Here is a 26,197-nt window from a genome sequence, read left to right as displayed (position 1 = left end):
GACAGTATCCCTACACTGATGGGAGTTCAACAGGGTGGCTACGGCTACAGTGTGGGCTGTGGCATCTCAGAACGATCATACAAAGCACAATGGTCTGCATTCTCAGTTTGTTTTTCATTGTAAATGGAAAATAATGCAGGAATTCTCTCATTCATAAACACAAAACTCTACCAACAACAATGCCTGGCGGTAGGAGGAATAGCATTACCCTGTGTGTGACACAATGTGAGGATATTTCCTCAGCATGGACACATGATTGCACTCCCTTAGTATACGACAACCAGTGCGCTCCCTGCATCTGATGAAATAAAGTGCATGCTATTGCTAGATAGGGGAAAGCGTGGCAAAAGCCATAGTTGATACGCAAACCACGTGTACTGAGCTTCACAGGAAACACGGTCAAGGTCACCCCAGACAGTTTTTTAAGATATTCATTCATTTGATATTCATTTTATCAGACACGCCCATTTTAACTTCCATTGTAAATTCAAACTTCTAATGCGTGAGGGGGCCATGTGTTTTTGAATCAAGCAACTTAAAACTGTCTGGGGGTACTCACGCCTGTCAAAATTACCCCAAACATGTTGGAAAGGTGGAAAGGAAAATCAAATATCCCTTTAAAAATGGTGTCATATGATATATGATATGATATAGTACTTTATTGTCAGTTGCACTGAAATTTGTCTTGCGACCCAGCGGCCTTGTATGCAACACATATACACACATTTGACATAACATAACACAAAACAAAAAAGAAATTACAATTACATACATAGACACATAAAGGCAAGAGCAATGTCCACAGCTCAGACTGATGGACAAAAGACCTCTTCATGACTCTGACCTTATTGTATGCTGGAACACCATAACTACTTGCAAAATAATCTCCATACAAAACATGGCTAGTGTTTGAGGTGATATTCATTGCTAACCTTAGGATACTGTTATCATACGTGGATGTATAGTCTCTGAAGTGGTTGTCCAACAATCTTTGAACAAATGTTCAGTTGTTGCACAGTGTGTGATAAACCACCCCATCGCTCACACAAACCTCTTATAGATAATCCCCAGCTAGGGGATTATCTATAAGAGTTTTGTGTGAGCGATTCCCCACTGGAAATGTTCAGTTGTTGCACAGTTGTGATTTTAAGGCTACAGACAAACATCCATACCAGGTACTACAGAGAACACTCATAATAACAAGTGAAAAACAAAAGAAGAATCCATCTACTAACAATCTACAAAAGGATCTTAAGCACCGAAGGAAATAGATTATTTGCTTTGTTTTCTTACACACTGATTCAATTATCCTAGTTCTCCATGAGGAGTCCAAGCTGCTTCTTTTCACCTGACAGAATGCTCAAATGAACACCGCATTGAGCCTCGACACGTTGTTAGCTTGTAGCTCTGCTCTTTTTGGCGAACGACACCGCCGTTCAGAAATATAAATTTAGGTATAGAACCGCGACAATAGAATGTGGACTTGCTGTAGACAGAGACTTGTCTTTATCACGATTGAATGGTCAAATCCTGTAGTCGCACCTGTGCTACAAATCAAATTTTACAACTCGCACAGTGATATTTTTAGTCGCAAATGCGAGTACCTAGTCGCACTGTCGAGCCCTGGGAATAGCTGTAGTATGCGTCTGTCGACAGTTGTTTTCCCCGTGTGGTCAGATGCCTGCCTGGGGGCGGTGTGAAAAAGGGTAGGTGCCTCTGTGCTGGTGGAGAAGTGTGACGATTATGACGTCACAGCAACTTTGCCCGTGCGATCGTGTGGTGATGCAAAAACAATATCTGTACAGTAAATATAACAGTTGCGTCGGTAAAATGTAGCCTAGCTGGATTCTGGGAGCGTGCAGATTTTTTGTTGGCATGGAGAGATGTGTGCTAATAGTGTGGCTCGGTCGGAGATTGACCACGGACAAATAAACGGGTTTTTATTCACTAATAAATTCATTATTAATCTTATTGAAAAAATGGCTCCGTTAAGACCTCCATATTATTATGGCCAATGCCTGTGTGAAAAGTGGGAGCGATTGGTGCAGGCAATGAGGAGATACGCTGGTGTTTCTGACATTCATTCATTCATTGTTAGAATTATAGTAGGATGATCATATGCCGTACTTGTATTGGACAGAACTCAATTGATTCTAATTGACGTGAATTGAACAATAGTGTCCTGAACCGAATACAATTTAGCTGTTATTGCTCTGAATTTGATCTAATTGATTTCATTCAAATGAGATGTATCTCTAGATAAGGGATCGCGAGCTAAGCTACCGATGCTTGTGGCTGATACCCAGCATACTGCAGTAGTAGTACAGTCTTACTACATCTAACTTTAAATGCACCAAGTCTCTGTGGGTACGTCTGTACGTCTGTAATCCTCGTAAACGTTAGCCCCACCGACTTCAAATTCGACACACACATTCCAAACCACCACAGGGAGTACAGTGCCCTGTTGTCCAGAACCACCACAAAAGGCCTCTGGACTCTGGACAGAGTCCCTGTAGCTGGCCTGTTCTGACATCACATCACTTCATATTTGAGCATGTCTGACACAGAACTCCATATATATGAATAAAGGGACACAGAGAGACAGATACAGAAATCTCCATATATGGGCATAAAAGGGACACAGATCGATGGGTGGAACGGGTACTCTGACTCGGATACAACTGGTATTGCATAGGGGTGGGGCATGGATCGCCAACTTCCATTGTTTCCGACTCTGTGCTCTGCAGCCGGGCACTGGTCTGGTATGGTATGTAATGCGGACTGGCCCATGCAGTGGGGTGACAGGTGTATGTGTTCACTGTTGGTAGAGGATGCAGTGTGTGTGTAGATGTCGATGCGTTGTGAGATGCGTGGTTCACACACAGTATTTTAAAAGCTAGCTTTCGTATAGTGCTCTCTGACTCCAGTGACCACATTACCAACTAGTGCGTTACTAAATGCCCTCTACTACACAGCCAACCCCCTCTCTATCTATAGTCTGCCCTGGGGTTTATGCACAATTGTGAATTGTATTGTATTGTATATGTGTCAAGAGTGCATTTCTGTGGAAGAGGAAGCAGGAGCATTGCTTGTGCATGCATACACAAACAGTCAATATAGCAAAGTGTGAAGGTTATACTGTAAGTAAACATTGTAATAAAAGACATAAATATATCTGGACTGCTCTGCTGATGTAGAGCACAGGTGTTGAGGAGAACTCCTCCACAGAGAGCTAGCCAGGGTATGACCATGTGTTTGAGTGTGGTCAGACGGCCCCGGCCCCATGCAGCACATCCCTATATCTTCCTCCCACAGATGATGCAGCGTGTTGTAGCCTCTATTACATTACAAACAAGCTTGAACCGTAATTCTAATCAGGCCTTTCTTATCTCTGCATTGATTCGTTACTAACGTAGATCATTCATGAGAGGTGGATATGACATAAACATTCTATACAGCCCTGTGGGGAGTATCCGCTTTAATCACTAGTAAAATGTCTCTTTACAACTCATAGATAATGCTGCAGGCACTCTGATGTCAATTACACATTACCTTGTTGTCCAAACACTACACACAATGTTCAGTTGTTGCACACTGTTCGGAGTTTTCTGATTGAAGCCATCCGAAGGGGCTAGTGACAGGCAGCATACAATGTCATTACTCAGTGTTTGTCTTATATATATATATATATATATATATATATTCTGACCACAGTAGGCCAAAGCCATTCTATGATTGTGTTTTAAAAATCTCACTTCATTGTGCTGTAAATGCTTGGCAGTGTGTAGCCAATGCTTAGTTGTGTGTAGGCCTACTCAATGAATGGTATGTGTTTTTGAAAATATGGCTGTGTGTACCAAATGAAAACACAAGTTCTATTTTGGGAACAGTTAAGAGATTTGATGGAAAAGAGTCATCATGGAAATGGAGAGTCAGGGTTTAGCATTTTGTGTGTGAGGTTTTCAGTTTTGTGTGTGCAGTTTTGAGAATGCTGTGAAAAACGTGTGTTAACAATCGTGAAAAACTGTAATAATGAATAATTATATAGACATACAGTATATTCCTTTATTTTATTGTCTCCACCAGGCCGAAGGCATGGGGAGAGAGTATGTTTTGCACTGTCTGTGTGTGAGTCCGTGTGTCCGTCCGTCTGTCTGTTACCAGCAAATAACACGGTCGGTGCCAAATTTTGCACGCACACTCCCTGGACGCCAACGATTCGAAAAGCCAATTCTTTTATATTACTCCTCCAGATTCTGTCCAAAATACCCTGCAAATCGTTACACACTATCTCTATACTCATGGGTTCAAGATGGATGTGTCCGATATTTCATATTCCATCCCAATGGACCTATAGCTAAGACCCGGCCTCTCCCACTTAGACACTCCCACTTGGACACTTTACAGTCAGGCTCATTCATTTCAATGTAAATATCATGGATTTTAAACATTAAATACTGGACTATTTTTGGAACCAGACCTTCAATTCTCTTCCAAATCCGTCAACAAGGCCTGCCATATGCACTTGAAAAATATGTGCGTGGCATTTAGGAACAATATTGGTGGAGAGGTTTGTCTAACCCATGTGCTTAGTTGTGTTTGGACCATAGCAGTTTGGCGAGGGGCTTAGCTATAGGTCAAATGGCTAACATTGGCTTTCAAAGTTTGCAGGATTGGCCCGTTTTGAACAAAAAGCCTCAAATCATGAATGTAGCGTGCAATTTACGTGAAATCTTTCACAGTCTTTCCTACAAGGCTTATCGAATATATCCCATCATTTTCACATTGGCCTGTTATAGCTCCACCAACAGGTGGATTTTTGCAAAACACATTTTTGGAACAAAATGCCTCAAATCATCCAATTGCCATCCAAGGTGTAAGAAGAAATGGCACCCTTTTCACATTGGCCTATTAGAGCGCCACCAGGAGGCCACAAACTGACCTGCCCAGGTGGAGACCTGTGCCCCGAGGGGTACTTTATCTAGTTTTATTTGACCTCCCCCTGTTATGCAAATGGTGCATTTTCATGCTCCAAAGTGCTTCACAATGTGCATTAGGCCTACAGTACATTCATTATAGACAATTCAACATACGGCCAGGAGCCAGGAAATTAACTGGGAACCTTCCTATTCCAAGAGCCTCTGCCACCCTAGTGTGTCACATGGACTGCAGTCGGAAAAAGAAAGCTCACCCATAACTATGAAAAAGTAGAATAAAACAATGAAGTGCTTCATCCTATACATTCAAATTAGACTTTAGATGTGAGGGTCACATACCGGCCCAAACCTCTAGTGATAAAAAGGATAGATAAAATAGAAATGAGTATCAAGTGACCTATTCATAATTTCCATTCAACAATACTGAATGGAAAAGGAACAGCCTATAGCATGTAATCAATCATTTCATAATAATAATCAAAATAAAAGTTTCACTCTAAATATATGTTTTTCAAATTGATTAGTATTATCTTTCTTCTTTGCTTTGATTTTGTTCCCTTCGCTTTTATTACACCCCACTTTAGTGTTCTTTCAAATAACATTATTATTTCTGGAAAGTAAAAGTATAATTATCTCCCCAGATACTGTACCAGCAGCAGTGTCCAAGGTTTGGATAAAGTAGGCCTGGATCTCATGCCAGTAGTGCTGTCTGTCTAAACCACTGATCACTGTCACTTGGCAGCTGATAGCTGGATGTGGCCCATCAGCAAGGATTTCTTATTTTCTTGACCTAGTCGCGTACATCAAATATCAATTTGTTCATCAGTGTGTTATATTTCTTGTGCTATTTATTGGCCATTTGCGTCATGAGGATCCAAGTTGACCAAGGGCTATACAATGTGACTATTTCACACACATTTGCGTGTGCAAACCCGTAAAAAACATTTATGGCACAGTGTGTGAGTAAATCTATTTACTCTATTCTGCATAATATTAATTTTATTTCTATAAAATGGCATTGTTTTGACAAGCTGGTGACAAACTCTGACTTCAGTAAATAAAAATACTTCCATAGTCCATATTTTGTTGAAACCTCTGCATTTGCCATCCACCTTTCTTTTTTTTGACATGACCAGACATTTTTGAGGGGTGACAAGGAAGGTACAGTAACAGGTTGTCAATGTAAATGTTGTCAAGGTAAATTTTGAAAGTACGTTTTGCTTTCTAATTTTCAAGTGACCTTGAGACCTTGCCAGTCAGAGTCAGCCAAAGGGCCGTATTTGGCCCCCGGGCCGAATAATGCTCAGGTCTGAACCGTCTGATATATACGGTACAATACAGTTTCTGTTCTAATTTTATTCTAAAACCATTGGTTTTGTTTTTACTTCAGTTAACTGAAATGCCTTATATCTACATTTCATTAGTCATCATTTAGTATGCTTTTGTTAACTATAATAACTTGGGTGTGTGCAATCATGTGACCTGCAGCCTGCAGCAAAACAATTACTGGGGGGGAAAGTCAATCACTTACTGTAGCTGGTTGAATAACCAAAGTGAGTATAGTAGGTCAACTGATTTGCAAATTACTGTACATCTGAAGACTCAGAGACTGAGAGCTCTTTGTCTCGCTTTAAGGAAGACATCCACTCTCCAGCCCTGTCCATCACATGCACAAGGTAATGGGGATGGAGAGAGAGAGAGAGAGAGAGAGAGAGAGAGAGAGAGAGAGAGAGAGAGAGAGAGAGAGATCCGTTTTATCAATTTGAAGCTTAGTTTAAACCTTGGCCTGAGGCTAGTCCATGCCTGTATAAAGTGGGTTAATGACCTCTGCAGCCTGGCTGAGCACAGCCTGGTTCAGGAAACAGCATGTCAGACCAGGTTGCAGTATAACAGGATATGCCTGAATGCACCTTGAGAGACGATATGCAACCTGCATGTGTCACTTTGTAAGATGCAACGGTGTGTTATGATGTACGCACGTCTGAAAAACACGCCGTGCTCTCGATGACATCTATATCTATTTGACAAGGAACATTGAGTTAATAGGATAAGCGGGTTGTCCAAGCACGTGTCCACCCGGAACCGAATACACGAGAACCGAGCCGTTTCGGGCCCAAAATATTGACTTGTCCCTCGGGCAGGGTCGGCTTAATTCCAAATTGCAGCTGAACGGACCCGTGAGGATGATGATCCGAACTATATATATAATTTAACCTTTATTTAACCAGTAAAAAAGAAATCACATTGCACTGCGTCTCTTTTTCAAGTGTGTGTATTTATATTAAACCCTTCAACTTTAAAGGACCACTTCACCACTTTTCAACCTATCTTCATATAATTGGTCCTCACTAATGATCTTGATAAAATAGCACCATTTCTTTCTACTCTGTCTGTGTCTCATAGGAGGGATGTGGGCAGTTTAGAAACACGTCCACCAGTGACATCATCAATGGGGAATCCAAGCTAATAAAAACTGCAGGCTTTCTATTATTGAAAAGTTGCAATGTGAACATCATTCTCACGATAATAAAAATCTAAATATATATATTTTTTAAATCTTGTTTAAAATAAATCTGCCAAACGATGATATCACTGGTGGACGGATTTCAGAACTGCCCACAGCCCTCCTATGAGACACAGACTGAGTAGGAAAAAGAACATTAGTGAGGACCAATTATATGAATATATCCTTTGTACATGTCATATTATTCTCTAACATGCCCATTGTTCGTTTAAAACGAACACTCAACATTATTCAGTATTTACCTTCAAAGATTCATTCTTATACCTCCAAGCACAGTATTATTTACCTATAACACATTACACATGCATGCATGCTTGCATACACACATAGACCATAGACTCATAAATCCATCAATTATCATGTCTATATTTGTCCAAAAGCAACATCTTGTACCTTTTCTTAAATAGAATTTAATTATTGCACAGCTGGATATTCTCTAGTAAACCATTCCATTTCACATGCTCTTCAGAATGATGCGAGCACCAAGCTGTTTGAAATGTTGCTCCCTTCATATCTCCCCTCCCAATTTCTGAATATTTCTAGGTAGTAATTTATGCCTTGCCTTGTAGATGATTTGTGCTGTTTTAAACTTTACTATGTCCATAAACTACAATGTATGTTAGACCTTATAAATAGTGTGTTAGTATGATGTTAGTATGACTATTCTTATTGGGTTCATTGCACATAAAGGTTGAACATTACTTTGGTAAGTATTTCCCCACTGTGTGTGTGTGTGTGTGTGTGTGTGTGTGTGTGTGTGTGTGTGTGTGTGTGTGTGTGTGTGCACTTGCATGCGCACACACACACACACACACACACACACAGGATTTCATTCACAGCCTCTTCACACCTTCTCCACTGCGCGCGCACACACGTGCGCACACGCATACACACGGATGTACGCAAGCACAGACACACAGACAGACACATGCATGCAAGCCTGTGCTCACGCACACACGCACAGGATTTGATTCACAGCCTCTTCACACCTTCTCCACTGCACGTGCACACACACACCACACAAATGGACATGTACAGTCCATTTGTACGTGCGTCCACGCCACGCCACGCCACGCACGCACGCGCGCGCGCACACACACACACACACACACACACACACACACACACACACACACAGGATTTGATTCACAGCCTCTTCACACCTTCTCCACTGTATATGTATTTCTGTTCAGCAATACAGTGTCGCTGTGAGATTCTCTGCAAGGTTATCCGACACTGTTGAGTCTCACTTTTTATTGAGTGAGATCAACAGACTAGCCTATAACATTGGAATGCACCGTTTTATCGCATGACCAAGGACACTTAAAAACAAACGAGACGATAATGAGACATATTGATTGACATAACAACACACTGACACTGCATGCAACAACAACTGACGGAAGATGTTCAGTCATCACTGGCCAACACGCCCATTACATACTTTCCTGCTTCGGCTGAAGAAGACAACGGCCCAGGCCGTAGCGTAACGGTCTGGGCACCGGACTGGTGATCCAGTCGCGGTGTGCCGCGGGTTCGACTCCCGAACCCGACACGGCCTTTACCGCATGTCATCCCCCCATCTCTCTCCCGTTTCCTGTCAGCCTACTATCTGTCCCTTAAAAAATCTATAAAAGGCGTAAGCCGCAAAAAAATATCTAAAAAAAAAAAAAAAAAAAAAAAAGAAGACAACAATGTTCACTCGCCACACAGGGATGTCCTGCAATTGCAGCTCTCGCTGCCTCCATTAACCAAGTGAACACATTTGCCACTGCCTGGACCACATATCATGTGAATCCACTTGAACTTGGATGAGGGTATAGCGGCATGTTCGTTCCCTGCCTAGTGCCTACAAGACCTCGGACCCACACCTGATGTCCCGGCACGCAGTCCAGCGCCTTTACCAGTTCCAGTTAAAGGTATATTCAGTGATTTCACTCAAAAAACCTTAGGTTTCGTTTTTGGCTGGGACCTAAGCCTTTCATCCAATCAGGATAGAGAGCCAAAAACGAAACCTAAGGTTTTTTGACCCCCAGGGGTTAACTGGGGACAGGGAGGAACTCCTTATATGGCCAGCACACTCTATAGTAGAGAGGATTATCACAACAAAACAAAAAAATAAGTGATATTTGAATTAAGTGAAATCACTGAATATACCTTTAAGTTATTCCCACGTTACCCAGGTTGGATGACCATCTCAGGCCCGTAATAAGCTCATATTGCAGTTTTTCATGCGAACTGAGGGGCATACAGCTGTGCCATTCCAACTCGTCGTGCTCTCCTGATCTTTTGATAGTTTTCTGAAAATACATGTTTTGCCTGCAGGTTTTATTCACTGATTAGTCTTGATAATTCTACTGCTTTGCTACTGAATAAAAGTATCCAGCAGAGGAGCTCTATCTATTCAACGGAATCTGAATAGAATTAACATAACAGCTTGGCAAATGCCCCCCTTTCTCGCTGACAATGTTCTGTTTCTGACAATGCAATGACAATCTACTGAATTGCCAAGGGCAGGACATGTGAAGGTCACAAATGACACATCCGTTATGGAAGCATAAAAGTTGCCAAAATTCAAATGAGATGGCTAATACAAAAAGTAAATTGAAATAAGAGAAATGCTATTTAATTTTCAAGTCATTAATGCATTTCTTGGGACAAATAAAAATCTAAAATGCAATAGCATTTAGATTTAATCTACAGATGTGCTCAATCTCTTATTTCAATTGACTTTTCGTATTTGCCATTTCATTTGAATGTTGGAAGCTTTATGTTCCATAATCTGTGTGTAATGAGTAGTGAATACACAGACAACACACTGAGTCTGATAACATTGTTAAGACACATCCCGTTGCTTCTCATTTAAAAAGAACAGGAAAGCATCTGTGTAATATTTTGCATAATTGTGCAACAAGCTCAGGTTGATTAAGAAAATGTAAAAGAAATAAAGAAAAAGAAAATAAACCTTGCTCGATGATTGGATTAACCTAAAAATTAGACGACAGATTAATTGATTAAAAACAATAATGGATAGTTGCCGCTCTAGACTGCATGTAGTGGGTGTCTTCTCTCTCTAGAAAAAGCTGAATGGGTGACTCATCCTTTGTCTCTCTCTCTCTCTCTCTCTCTCTCTCTCTCTCTCTCTCTCTCTGTTCTGATGTGTTCATATAGTAGCATCACAACAGGCTTCTGATCAATGAATGACCCATGAGGGATAATAACTCCTGGTGGGCGCACACAAACGCACGCACGCACAAACGCACGCACGCACGCACCGACACACACACACACACACACACACACACACACACACACACACACACACACACACACACACACACACACACACACACATAATCATCATCATTTTTAGACCGCAGTCGAGATCATGGATTTCACAATGCCACACACACACACACCCACACACACACACACACACACACTCAGTCAATGGTAGGCAGAGCGCACAGTGGGCTTATCTCAGAGAATCTCCTGCCCTCTGATGGGGTTTCATGCAAATGCAATATATTCTGCTGTCTGGACCCTGTCACATCACCCCAATTCAGACACATGCATACGCACACGCACACACGCACACATTGCACACATTGCACACACACACACACACACACACACACACACACACACACACACACACACACACACACACACACACACACACACCCTGTGTATAATCAATTAATTCATTAAATGGGATTTTTGTTTAAACCTGCCTTCACACAGTAGCCAGATTGAAAACTAACTTTGCTCGCTCCTGACATGGCAATATAACCAGAATCTTCTCAGCACTGTGTCAGATCTGACCTTGTGAAAATATACTGCTATAGACACTTACACTCTCACAGACTCTCACACTCTCTCACACTCTCACACTCTCACACACACACACTCACACTAAAATATACTGCTATACACACTTACATACTGTGTACGTGACAGCTAAAGTTACATCGTGCACAGAGTATCTCCTTGGTTTCAACAAGACAAAAGTTCCAAGCCAGGTTTGTGTCACTATGTAATAATACATTCATAATTCATACATATTTTGACCATAAACCAGCAAGTGTCTTACCTTGGTGTGAAGTTTAGATAGCTGCTTGTCGTCCAGGTAGTTCTGGGTGTACACACGCCTCTTATAGCGGAACTGAAACACAGCAGAGAGAGAGAGAGAGAGAGAGAGAGAGAGAGAGAGAGAGGGACAAAATAAAAGTATGCTCTCAAAAGACGTGGCAAGGGCTAAACGCATGCAGCGAGAAATACAGCTGGCAGTAAATGAGAAGACATTGAAAGAGCAGGAGTTGGATCTTTGAGTAAAATCTGAAGTAAAAATAAATAACTGATGAAATGACTAAAGAGCAGTTCATGGTCTCTATCACAATGGCTTTCTTTATAAGATCACTTCAAAATTCCATTTCATATTCATTTGTTGAGTGAGTGCCCCTAAAACGTCCCGCTTGGCCACTTTCACAGAATTCATATTCAAATTTACAGACTAAACATGAAATGCTGGATTTTCTTTTTTGAATGCCAGTGCCAAGTTAAACTCATTCAACTATATTCACTAAAACTACTGTAGAGTTCTAAAAGTACATGGCAGCCTCTGCATAAAACCCCATTGGCACCACACTTCAGGTGACTGTCTGGAGTCCATTTTGTAAAGGAGACAGTTCATAGCAGCCTGGCTCCAGCCCTGAATCGCTAGCCACGTCCATTAAGAAAATATGTTATATATTCAGGTCTGGAGTCTCTGCCTACGGCAGCGTTAGTGTCGTTCGGAAATCCGATCACAGCAACTGATTGGCCATGAGCATCAGCCCCGTCACTCGACAGCGTCAGACAACAAACATGGCTGCCCCCACTGCGGTGACTCACGAGTCACGACCGTATCAATCTGGCTATTAATACCGGCGTATGATAAATAGTTTCTTTACAGAAACGACAGGTTTTATAAACATCATCATCTGACATATTTTACCGCTTTTGTTCACATGCTAGTAGCGCTGTTGGCTGTGGTTTGTTTGGTTAGCAAACGGGTTAGCCATAGCCTCATGATTGACAACAACGTCATCTGCTTTCCTACTATTCTGATTGGTTGGTATGAACCAATCACCGAAGACTGACGCTTTGACAACGTCCATCCCATAAACTGCTGCCGTGGGGAGGGCTTTCAGTCTGAATAATGAAGTGAAACGAAACTAAAATTCAGGCTAAGTGTATAGGGGAGCACACTTAAAGCTACAATCTGAAACATACTTCAATGAATAAAATGTGCATGGTAGAGAGAAGGGATTCTCAACCTGTGGGCCGAGAGGTAATGCAAGTGGGCTGCCAAATAATTGGCAAAACACAAATATTTAAATGAGGACATTTAAAACATAGCAGTGATACCAATAAGTAAGAACCAATAAAAAATAACTTAAAACCCCAAGGTCAAAAATAAAAAATATCGGAGTTGGAACCTGAGACCTTGAACAGCCTCATTTACCCGCTGAGAGCTGTTCATGAGGTGGACAGCCACTGCCCCCGTCGGTGGGGGATTGGGGCTTAAGTGGAATTATTTTGTTAAAAATAAGAGTTAAATAGCTCTATATTCTGATGATAGTAACATTGCTATAGTGTTTGTTCAGTAATAGGCCTACCCATAAGGTCTAAGGAAAAGGTTTAGAACCACTGTGATAGTGGTAGTGTATACAATAATGAGTACATTTGCAGATTTGCAAAAACTGATGTTTTATTAACACATGTTGCTGGTGGAGACCCACTGGAACGCCTTCAAGGACCCCTGGAGGTCCCCATAAAACATACTAATAGTGGTGTATTAGAAACCGTTATTATTGTGGAGTATCCATTGAGTTAATACTCTTATAAGTATAGAAAAAGTTATTGCTCTTAAATGGCACAGAACAACAGTCCCCTGGTGGAGGAAAACGCACAGAGCGTGGGGTCACAGCGCCCCCTGGGGGAGAAAACACAGCGCCCCCTGGTGGAGGAAAACGCACGGAGCGTAGAGTCACAGCACCCCCTGGTGGAGGAAACTCACAGAGCGTGGAGTCACAGCGCCCTCTGGGGGAGAAAAACTCACAGAGCGTGAAGTCACAGTGCCCCCTGGTGGAGGAAAACACACAGAGCATGGAGTCACAGCGCCCCCTGGAGGAGAAAAACTCACAGAGCGTGAAGTCACAGCGCCCCCTGGTGGAGGAAACTCACAGAGCATGAAGTCACAGCGCCCCCCTGGTGGAGGAAAACGCACAGAGCGTGGAGTCACAGCGCCCCCTGGTGGAGAAAAACTCACAGAGCGTGAAGTCACAGCGCCCCCTGGTGGAGGAAAATGCACAGAGCGTGGAGTCACAGCGCCCCCCGGTGGAGAAAAACTCACAGAGCGTGAAGTCACAGCGCCCCCTGATGGAGAAAAAATCACAGAGCATGAAGCCACAGCGTCCCCTGGTGGAGAAGAAATCACAGAGCATGAAGTCACAGCGTCACCTGGTGGAGAAGAAATCTCAGAGCATGATGTCACAGCGTCCCCTGGTGGAGAAAAAATCACAGAGCATGAAGCCACAGTGTCCCCTGGTGGAGAAGAAATCACAGAGCATGAAGTCACAGCGTCCCCTGGTGGAGAAGATACTGAGGCTGCCGAGAGGTCCTTCAATGACAGTCGATTGGAAGAATTTCTAACTCCCTCACAAATACATCTCCTCTCATTCACCCCGGGCATGGTGGACCTGATAAACATTGGAATAAAGTCGACCCCCCAGACGATGCCACCGACTGACGGCGTCCCATATGTCAAGCCCAGCTCCAGATAGCCTAGAAAATACATTTGATAACTGATATGAACAGGGTCCATTATGCGCAGCAACAAACATGTATGGACCCCATGCTTCTAGAAAGCCTAGTGTTTCAATCACTGCACAGGATGAGGTTCACAACATTTCTACTGTCATTTCAAATAGAGTGTCCAACACAAGGAGTGGTCTGGAGAGAGAATGCTGTTTGGTTACTGTACCTCACAGGCATCACAGCCCCCAAAAATGTGATAACAAGCTTAACCTTGCCTTGTTTAACATCAGGTCACTAACAAATAAGTCCTCCTCTGTAAATGATAAAATCTGTAAAGAGAAGCTAGACATAATCTTTCTAACAGAGACATGGCTTGGCTCAGATGGAGCTGTTCTCCTAGCGCCAGCCTGTCCCGCAAACTACAGTTTCATTCACTCTGTTCTCGAGGCTAAGAAAGGAGGTGGACTGGCAAAAAAAAATTCAGACACGTTAAAATTCAAGGCTCTGACCCTTGGCAGCTTTACATCCTTTGAATACCAGGCCACTATACTACTTGGTCAATCCTCTATGCCAATGATTAGCATTTATCGCCCGCCAAAATGCAGTAAAGCAATATTTCTAACAGAAATATCAGAACTTTTATCTATCTGCTCCACTAACTATGACAGAACTCTTATCTCAGGTGATCTTAATCTTCACCTGGATGATGCTACAGATGCTGTGGCTATGGGTTTCTTAGAGTTATTGCACTCCTTTGAGTTTATCCAACATGTTGTTGGGCCTACACATAAACATGGGCACACTCTGGACCTGGTGATTTCTAGAGGGCTGAACATCACTGTGGAAAGGACTATTGAAAGGCCTGAGCTATCAGACCACTATTTGCTGTGTTTTAATATGACTGTCTCTGATCTAGAGAAAAACATCACTGAATATACCATAAAAAATAGTGGCTCCTTTGAAAACAAAAAAGAAACATAACACCAGAGTAACACCCTGGATAAATGAGCATACACGCTCACTGAAGCAAGAATGTCGTAGAGCTGAGCGAGCTTGGAGAAAAAACAAACTCACCATCCACCTAGAGATTCTTAAAAAGTCAACAGTCGCCTATAACAAAGCCTTGCGTCTAGCAAGGCAGGCATATTTCTCTGGCATTATTAATGAGAACAAGAAAAATGCCAGAATGCTATTCTCTACCATTGAACGACTTTTAAACCCCCCCCCCCCCCCCCCCCAGTCCTACAAGCAGTCATTCCCGGCCTCTAAAGCTAAGTGTAATGAGTTTGCATGCTTTTTTGACAACAATTCTTTTAACATTAGAGCTGATATTATGAATGGTGCTGCTGCTAGCGCAAACCTTCAAACAGCAGCTAATGGTCCCAGGGTAGATCTCTCCAGGGGGAGCCTATCATCGTTCTGCGCAATTGATAAAGACGAACTCCGCAAAACCATATCACAGATGACATCATCCTCCTGTTCATTGGATACAATTCCCTGTCTCAAAGAGGTCTTAGACAGTGTGATTGGAGATATCCTAAAAATTGTAAACAGCTCTCTACAATCAGGCGTCTTCCAGGACTCACTGAAGACTGCTGTAGTTAGGCCCCTACTCAAGAAACACAATCTTGATCCCTCTGTTTTGGGTAACTATCAACCCATTTCAAATCTACCCTTTCTGGGCAAGGTTTTAGAAAAATGCATCTTTCATCAATTGGATGTGTTTCTACAGAACAATAATGTGCACAACAAATTCCAATCTGGCTTTAGGAAAGGTCACAGCACAGAAACAGCACTTGTAAAAGTAATGAATGATCTTAGGGTGTCTGCTGACAAGAAACATGTATACGTTCTCTTACTTCTAGATCTAACGGCTGCATTTGACACGATTGATCATTCAATTTTAATACAGTGTCTGGAGCACTGGATAGGCCTGTCTGGTACGGCCCTGTCCTGGTTTTCCTCCTACCTATCAAACAGAAGTTACTTTGTCAATCTAGCCGAGTTTGACTCAGACAAACACGACATCAGTTCTGGTATTCCACATGGCTCGATTCTTGGCCCTCTGCTTTTCTCCTTGTACATACTGCCATTGGGCGAACTCATTACCAATCAATCACGGAGTCAATTTTCATTTCTATGCTGATGATTCCCAACTATATCTTTCTGTGGCTCCAGATGATCCCTGTACTTTAGACCCGCTGTTGACCTGTCTGTCTAGCATCAAATGTTGGATGAGTGAGAACTTTCTCAAGCTAAATGAGGATAAGACAGAAGTTCTCATAATCGGTTCTAGTGAGCAGAAATAATCAATAATAAGCAGACTTGGCAGCCTGACTGTAGAAAGTAACAGTACAGTAAAGAACCTGGGGGTTATTATTGATTCTGAATTTAATTTTAATTCACACATTAATCACGTTACCAAGATTGCCTTTTTTCACCTTAGAAATATTGCACGAATCAGAGCTTTTGTCCTTGGACGATGCAAAAACGCTAATCCACGCCTTTGTTTTTTCTCTGCTTGATTACTGCAATGCACTTTTTTCAGGACTGCCTAAGAAAACAACTGACAGATTACAACTTGTCCAAAATGCAGCAGCCAGAGTTTTAACTAGAACTAAGATGAGAGAAAATATTACTCCAGTTTTGGCATCACTGCACTGGCTTCCGGTGGTTTTTAGGATTGATTTTAAAATTATTTTACTTGTCTATAAAGCTCTCAATGGTCTCGCGCCTTCCTACCTACATGACTGCCTGCCTAAATATGTCCCAAACCGGCCCCTAAGGTCTTCCACTGCTGGCCTGCTCGCTTTGCCTAAAAAAATGGCAACTAAACGGGGAAGCAGCTTTTTGCTTCTACGGGCCGTCGGCATGGAACAAGCTCCCACTGTACCTTCGTCAGGCAGCCTCTGTAGACATTTTTAAAGCTCAGCTCAAGACCCACTTCTACAACATTGCTTTTAATTGATCATTTATTTTTTATTTTTGTTATTCATGTCCTCACTGTATTGCATTACTGCTTGTTTTTTAATGTCGTTGCCTTGCTTTTCTTTTATTCTCCATTGTTCTGTAAAGCACTTTGAGCTGCATTTCATGTCATGAAAGGTGCTATACAAATAAAGTTTTATTATTATTATTATTATTTCTGCCTGGCCACAGTATACAGAAAAGGACCAGAAAAGGAACTTTGATTCATTGACTTATGCTAGCATACTGTGTATATGTGTATATGTGTGTGTGTGTGTGTGTGTGTGTGTGTGTGTGTGTGTGTGTGTGTGTGTGTGTGTGTGTGTGTGTGTGTGTGTGTGTGTGTGTGTGTGTGTGTGTGTGTGTGTGTGTGCGTGTGTGCGTGCGTGCGTGCATGCTCATTCCTGTTATCAGAAGAGATTGAATCAAAGTCCATTTCCTTCTATAGTCGTCTCAGGCTCTCAGCCTTTTTCTCAGACTGACATTCACTCGTCAGTCAGAAACTGTCAGAGACTGTGACACGAAAAAACAAAGTAAATACCAATGAATCAATGAATAGTTCAATTCATAGACGGCCGGAACATTGGAACAACCTGGCAGACCGATAGATACGATCTCTCCACTGAGGTAAGAACAGGCAGATTATATGAATGAATGAACGCCTTTATTTCAGACTCACTGTCCATAGAGAAACATACAAAACACAAAATACAATATACATCCAATAAAGAACTGTCAAAATGTACATGTTAGACAGGCATTTGTGTTATAAATAAAGGCTTTTAAGCCAAGGCTAGAGGAGTATCTAGTGCAACTTTTGACAGGGTTATTAATACTGACGATGATGCTAATCACAGACTCATCCAAGCGACACGTGAATCTATGCATTAAGTTCCGGGGAGAACAGCTTGAAAAGTATTGACTCTTGCAGCCACAAACATTTCACTTGCACTGCACCATCTAGGCCAGGGTACCCCAATAGGCGGCCCGCGGGCCATTTGCGGCCCACAGAGCGCCCCCTTGTGGCCCATGAAAGAATTTCCACAAAAAAAAGGGTCCCAGATATAAATGGCATTGAATGGGGGTCAGTAGCCTATGCATGTCAAACTGGGCATCCTTTTCAAATGGGGTCTTGCCCTGAAAATTCATTTTCAGGGCAAGACCTCGACCTCGCGCGTGCAGACTCGGCCCCCAGCCTGGTACGCTAGTCAAAATATGGCCCTTGAGGAAAATTAATTGGGGAACCCTGATCTAGGCTTTTTGAGGGAAATTCTCATGGCATCATTATACGCTACTTGAAGTTTCTGAATAATTGTTTTTTGTAGCTTGACCACAAGTGGTCTGTGTAGAGTGGTGTACAGTAAGCTCTAAATAGAGTAATCTTAACTGCTTCTGAACACATACTGAACTTGCGTGTGAGGGTGTTCGCCTGTGCATACATCCTACGACACTGTCTGTGTATATCGTCATCATCTGTCAACTGTTCTGTAATACAATGTACTACAGACACAGAGAGTGGGACAGAGGACAGCTGTCATTCTCTGATCCTGATTCTAACACACGCCTACACACCTTTACACACACGTTCACTGAGACACTGTTTCAATTAATTTTTACTGTTGATGATGATGATGATGATGGAATGTCTCTGAAGATGTTACCAGGGAAGATCGGTGTCACTCTGGAAAACCACAGGTAGAACATCTGGCATCCAATAAAACCCCACGGAATACATTAATCTGTTATTGATTATGATGCTCAGTGACATCATAGAAGGTAGCTTTGTTTCCCTGCCCACATCCCTGTTTTTGAGTGGTGCAACCATAGGGTGCAGCCACTCCAATGCCCAGCTTTGACCGTCCATTTGTCTTGGTGTCCCTATGTATGTGTAGGGTACCAACAGGGGGCGCTGTTGCACCACTCACGTCAGACAGGTCTGATTGTTTTCTACATGCAGGTGTTCGGGTGAATTTCACCCGTGTGTAGTGATATCCCTTACACCCACAATGGGCTTTTGTTTCTCACTGGATCATTCTCACATGTCCCAGGAATGGGTGGATCAAAAGGAGAAGTTCCCATTTCCCAACCACCTCCCAGCGCCTCCGCCCCCCATGACATCTATTTTTTAAGTCCATGTTGAAATATTACCTCAAATTGCCATCATTATATTGCTGTAAATATTTCTTATGGTATATTACATCGGGTAAAATATACGCGGGTATAGTGATGGTTTGATGTACTGTAAGTTAATTTGGTTTAGTGCTATTATTTGCCATTATTTTATGGCAGGTAATTTATTATTTTAAATTGGTAGCAGTCATTATTTAATTATTGTATCATTCTGCTTCAAATTACTTTGGCAGTACAGACAGTCAGTTTGTAATTATATTGATATAGTGGTGTCAAGTTTCATATGATTATTATTACTGATAACATGTTTTATATTGTAGTGTTTGTTGTCTCCACCAGGCCGAAGGCATGGGGAGAGAGTATGTTTTGCACTCTGCCCGTGTGTGTGTCCGTGTGTGTCTGTCAGACTGGACTTGATCGACTCCTCCCCCCTCCCTATCCGAATGAAATTGCAGGCAATCAGAGAATTGGCACTCGCCAAAATTCAACATATATTCTCGAATATCCATTTGCCACAGAACACCCTTACAGAACTGAATAACAAGGCAGTGTGCTTGGTGAGGGGCTGGTTCTGTCTCAATACTCACTCCACCCGTGCCATACTGTTTCAGCCCATCAGAGATGGTGGTCTGGGTGTACCGAATATTGAATGGGTTTACACCGCCACCAGAACCAGTCACCTTATAAATATGCTCAACAGCGACGACCCCACGGTTAGGGAAATGGCTCGTGAGTCACTCATTCAACACATGCAGCGACGTAAAGTAGGGGAGAGCCGCCACGATTGTAACGCTTCACGGTTGTAACATGGACGTTATCTCTTGATTGGTCAACGCCATCATGACGCCATCGCGTCAGTATGTGTACAGTAACGTACTCTACGTGCCCAGGAAGTTTGAAGTGTTTACCTTCATCCTACGGGGAGTTATTGGCGAAAAACTGACTTTTTTCAAAAGGCGTATAATTTTACACCTGTGTGCTACAATTTCTTTCTTTGGTGTTGGTGAATAAAAATCCACATGGATGTCTTCATGCTTATGTTCTTCATTAGTTTGCATCGTGTTTAGACGGAATTCACGTTCATTCTGGTCTGTAAGCAACGGCAAAGAAAACTTGCAAAAGTGGGCCATTTGTAACATGTTACATGGTCCGCTTTCCATTCAATACCAGTATATGTAATATTTACATATTTGACATATTGGCCAATATTATATGTTCTAAAATTGTATTGTATTGTGTAGTGTATTCTAAAATTAGTTTAGGGTTGTATAACATTGTACAACTCAATCAATCAAACATTTGTTTAATCAATGTATTTCCCCATTGAACTGACCAAAAAAAGAAACAAATGTTTTTTTCCCTTATGTTTGATACATTTTCTTATCACATCCATGGTATGAAAACAATGCTAAGGAGTTGCTTCAATGAAATATAATTGCTTTAAGCTGAAAACGATATGTTTAATGGTGTTTTTTAGCGTTGTTACATTTATCACGCATGCCGTTACAATTAATCCGATATGCGCAGCAAATGTAACACTGAAACAGCGTCCAAGTTCGGTTTAATAACTCCCGACCTGTTTTATCAAAAAAATAACTTGAAGTGGTTTATGGTAGCAGACATGTGTAGGTCCGTTGCCTGAAAATATTACATGTGTAGATAAACGGATCTCTGAGTAAAAAAATTAAACGTGCAAAATGTTACATCCTTGGCGGCTCTCCCCTACCACCCGCGCTGGAGAATGAGACGCAGTTCCTTAGATTCAAGACTAAGGCGAATGGTAAACTGGACATTAAAGCCGCTGGATTCTGTGTGCGGTCCGACTGGATGGATCTTAATGATCTATGCCAGCGATCAGGATTACAGTTAAAGTGGGTGACGCCTGATACAACAACTGCTGCGCTCAACAACAGCATCATCATAGATCCGCGTGTCCGTGCATGTGCGACCTATGAGCAGGACGGTGCGCACCATGAACTGTCAATCAAATCCGCGACCGCAAGAGCCACCATTCTAGGAATGAAGCGATCAGAAAGTGCAACATTGGACCAGTCTGAGGCTGTAGGGAAAACTGGCTCTTCTTCCCTTTGCAAACCACTCATTATCACACTCTATACTGTCAAATAACACCATAGGTGAGGACATTCTCATTTTCACTATTAAAGCCCGTTTGTTGCCGACCAAGTTCAACTTGGCAACCTGGTACCCATCAGCACACGACCCACACTGCATCCTACATCCAGTACCACATGACAAAGAAACGCACACATCTTAAACGGTTGCAGCCACTATAAAGGACTGTACATTGCCAGACATGACCGTCTGGTGGACCTGGTCTCAGACAAGATCAGAGGAGTACAGGACAGGACAACAAGAATGTATAAACACAGCACTGTAAAAATAGACTGGTTTGATCACAATGACACGCATGTCAATTCACTACAAAATATTCCAAATACCCCAGATATTGTGTTCATCAATGAAATTAGAAAAACTGTCACTATATTTGAAATAGGCTGCCCATTTGATTTGTATATGGACACTTGTTTTACATCCAAACTTATGAAATATCAGCTTCTGGTGGAACGTATTATGGCCTTGGGATATAACTGTCAACTTATTGTCCTTGTATTTGGAAGTCTGGGCCATGTCCATAAACTTGTGCTCAGGGGTCTGCAATTGGGTGGATTGCTAAAAACAAATGCAAAAAAGCTGGCTAAATACTGTTCTGTCTCAGCTACTATGGGCAGTCTGTCTGTCTGGAGAAGGCGTTGTTTCATTAAAAACCCCAAAACAAACATCCTGTCTAGTAGTGTCAAGTAATAGTATGTCAACAATGTGCTATATATATTTTTCTTTTCTTCTTTTCCCTCTGTGTGTTAAGCATGTGCAGCATGTGTGTGTGTGTGTGTGTGTGTGTGTGTGTGTGTGTGTGTGTGTGTGTGTGTGTGTGTGTGTGTGTGTGTGTGTGTGTGTGTGTGTGTACACACACACAGACATTCGGTTAATTATAGTATGATGTGTAATTATTACTATTATTATTACTATTATGCACTTCTAGTATGTCTGTGATTAGCACACACATTCTGTGGTAATAAGTGCCTGGAGGGAAAATTGCTTAGTTATTAATTGATCATAAATTATTACCGACCCACCGTTTTGCATACGCATGTAAGGTCGTCAAGGCTAATGTGATTTATGCATTAAATCAAAAGGCATTAAAAAAGATAAGCATTGGATAAAACTAAGGATATAAGAATATAATAAGAAAAATAATTGTGAAAAGGTCATGACATAAAAGTTTATTTTCAGAAGAAGATTTAAAAGATGACTTCATGCATAGCCTTAGATCCTCAGGCATGGTGTTCCAAAGCTTTCAATAGGACCGCAGTATAAATGAGGGGAATTGACAACTGTTCAATTGGGGAACAAGTGTGCAAAGAAAACTAAATTGCTGAAATGCATACAAACAATGTATACACACGGAAAGGTGAGCACCAACTTGAGTTCAAGTTCAACTGATTTGAAGTATGCGAATGCCAATTTGGGTAGTGCCAAATTTAACCGTAAAACCAAAGGCTCAGACATTTTGCATCTTTACTTGACACAAATAGAAGAGCGGTTCATTGTGTCCAGGTGAATTCCCATCTGTTATAGCCTAATCAACATTCAACCCCCTGCCAACATTTTCTACAATATGAGCTTCACTTTCAGAGTAACAAAACAGATATATTGTGGCTGTAAATTCTTGCTAAACATGCCATACCTCTGAGCTATTGATGAATTAATGTGCATTCAGAAGCATTGCGGGTGATCGAATGATGAATCAATAAATTATAAGAAAGGCCCTCCAGCACAAGCAACTTCCATCTGCTTTTGTCGTTTCCTGTCCCTGCTAAGGGCCCCAACTCATAATTGGAACAGTAACTCATGTCCAAACATAATAATAACCACAGAGAGAGAGTGAGAGAGAGAGAGAGAGCTAGGTAGAGAAGGAGGGGAACCAGAAGGAATCACCGTTATCAGTTATCTACTTTATACAGCTCATCATTCTTGGAACCATATGAGCCATGCCATGCTGTTCAACTAAACAAAAACTGGGTACATGGCGATTGCACCCCTCTAACATTATCCACACCGCATTGTTATTTTTGCGTAATGAGTGTTGCGGCGGTTTAAACTGAACGTGGTTGTTAAGGTGATAAAAGGTGCGTTTGATACGGTCAACAGAAATGTCTTCTCCCACGCTCACCTCCTCTCTCTATACAACTTCCCTCACCCAAGTGACAGGTAACGCCATGAAACTAGAGTGGCAGCGCCCCAGCCCCGGTGACACGCCCACTACCTGTGCAGTGCCCATTAAAGTGACATACCTTACGTCAATCATAATAGCACATTAGAATGCAAACACATTACGGCTCCTACAATGAGGTTAATAGTCCACTTTCTGACATTACACCTTGCCTGGTCTCAGAAAGCGACAGAGCAAAGCTTCTCATCTAATGCCAGTCAGCACACACTATTATGTGACACATGAACCACGCTTTGAATCTACACCTCTGTGTGCCGTCTATGTCTCTCCCTGTCCCTGATGGCACACACATTGATGGACAAGCCTTGTGATTATTTCAGAATGATGACAGCTGCGGTAGATAAAACACTGCAACCGAGTGTGGTATTATTGCTGCCACATTTTGATTGACACGCCGCAACAAAACTAAACACACACACAACCTATGAACATCACATATGATGCACACCTACACACCCTCACGCCTTTGGAGGAGTCACTCACATTGGGAAATTGGATGAATAGGAGGTGAATAAAAGAAACACACATTAATAACAATACGTATTAAGGCAACAAGCACAGGGGACGACATCTGCTCTCTCTCTCTCTCTCTCTCTCTCTCTATATATATATATATATATATATATATATAATCCATCCATCTTCAATTGCTTATCCGGAACCGGAGTCGCAGGGTTAACAGTTCCAAGATATTTCCAGTCTTCCCTTTCCAGAGCAACATTAGCAATTACCTCCTGTGGGATCCCGAGCATTCCCTGGCCAGTGTGGAGATATACCAATCCCCCCATCTGGTCCTTGGTCTGCCATGGGGTCTCCTCCCAGTGGGACATGCAGCAAGGACCTCCCTAGGGGAGACGCTCGGGAGGCATCTGTACGTAATCCACGTAACTCGAGAACCATTCGCCCAAACCGACTTCAAATTTGACACACACGGTTCCACACCACTAGGGAGTGCAGTGCCCGGCCTTGAGTCGGTGGCAGTAGCACCGCAGTAGCACCACAAAAGGCTCTGGTCAGACTAAATGAGCCTAAGTCTGGTGAGACCTAATGAGCCTAAGTCTGGTGAGACCTAATGAGCCTAAGTCCGACTCCCCTCACCTGTACAATTCCCAGGCTCTGCCTCAGGCAATTGATTGCCATGGTAACCCCACAACTGCCATTTGATTTTAACCAGTCCACTTTTCACAGCACTCTTCAGACAGACAGACAGGCAGACAGATACAGAGATGTCCATGGGCACAAAAGGGACACAGGCGGTTACAACAGGTGCTATGAAAACGGGTATTGCACTAGGTTCCCAACTTGCATCGTTCCCAAGTAGGCCGGTGGCCAACGGGCACTGGTCTAGTTTTGATAACCCACGGTGACACACCTAGCTATTTCAAGTCAGTGCTGAAAGCACAAGCAGAAAGTTCAGAGATAGATGTTTTGATAACATTAACCAATCATGGCCAAAGGTATGAAACCATATTTTTTCCTGACAGAAAATCTAATGATTGTCCAGTGTTATGTTGCTGTCTACAATAGAAGAGAAACCTCATTTTTATAGACAAACATTGTTCTAGTAGCAGCATTTATCTGATGTACAGTATGCCTATGTGTCTATTTACATGACAAATTTTATATTATATTTTATATAGTGCTTTTTCCTAGTCTTTCGACCACTCAGATGTGCTTTACGAAGCATTTCATATTCACCCATTCACACACAATGCAGCAGTGGAATCGCACACATTCGCACAAAGGCAACCATGCAAGGAAACAAACTGCTCAATGGGAGCAGTTAGGGCTCACTGTCTTGCTCAAGGACACTTCAACATCCTGTAGAATCCAGGAGGAACTGAGGATTATACCGTACAGTAGGATCTACAGTAGGATTATACCAGGCACCTTCCAGTTCATTTACTGTACCTCCCGAGCCACAGCTGCTGCACCCAATGTCTGTCCCCTCAAAAGTAGCTTATGCCGCTATTTGGGCTGGCCAAATGGAGACATTTTATTAACCGGTTACAGTCAGGCCTCGACGGCTAATTAACCGTTACCCGCTAAGGGAAAAATGTGCTATTTGTATCCATTCAAAAAGACAAATAGCCTGCTACAACAGGGTTTTGGAGTCCCAGTCCACCCCATAAAGTTAGGGTCCACCCGAACGGGGGAATTAGCAGCCACAACGTTGCGTGCGTTATTGTGAACACATGCACTGTGACGCACACACTTTCCCAGTAGCCTAATAGCCGATCTATCTGTGCTTGTGTTCCGAGACCACAAAATGAAACGAGCGTCGAGCGAGCGGTGCATAATGGTTACACTCCCAATGTTAAATGACTGTATACTTTTTATATCTATTATCAATAATATAATCAACCATGCACTCGAGGGAGGTATGGGGAAGACCATACATAGACCAAGAATAGATGCCTCATTGGCCGCTGCAGTTCGTTGGAGCGATGTGTGTTGAAGGAGGGGCAGAGAATTTACACTGGGAGAGGATGTACGCCGGAAGTGTGGAAGGCACGTTACGTCACG

The 26,197-nt window shown here is 42.3% G+C and overlaps 1 protein-coding gene across 1 annotated transcript in view; it reads right to left on the bottom strand.

Annotated features, from left to right (window-relative positions):
* shank3a (SH3 and multiple ankyrin repeat domains 3a) overlaps positions 1–26,197 on the bottom strand; it is a gene marked incomplete at its 5' end in the record, with an annotated part of 286,471 nt that overhangs the window by 201,355 nt on the left and 58,919 nt on the right. The window contains one exon of the mRNA XM_083764211.1: positions 11,555–11,626. Coding sequence (XP_083620337.1) covers positions 11,555–11,626 — 72 coding nt within the window. The remainder of the gene's footprint in view (positions 1–11,554; positions 11,627–26,197) is intronic.

Source organism: Protomyctophum parallelum (assembly GCF_964188405.1).
Source record: "Protomyctophum parallelum genome assembly, chromosome: 4".
NCBI lineage: Eukaryota > Metazoa > Chordata > Actinopteri > Myctophiformes > Myctophidae > Protomyctophum > Protomyctophum parallelum.
The sequence above is the reverse complement of the archived record's forward strand: the minus strand, read 5'-3'. Positions and strand labels throughout refer to the sequence as shown.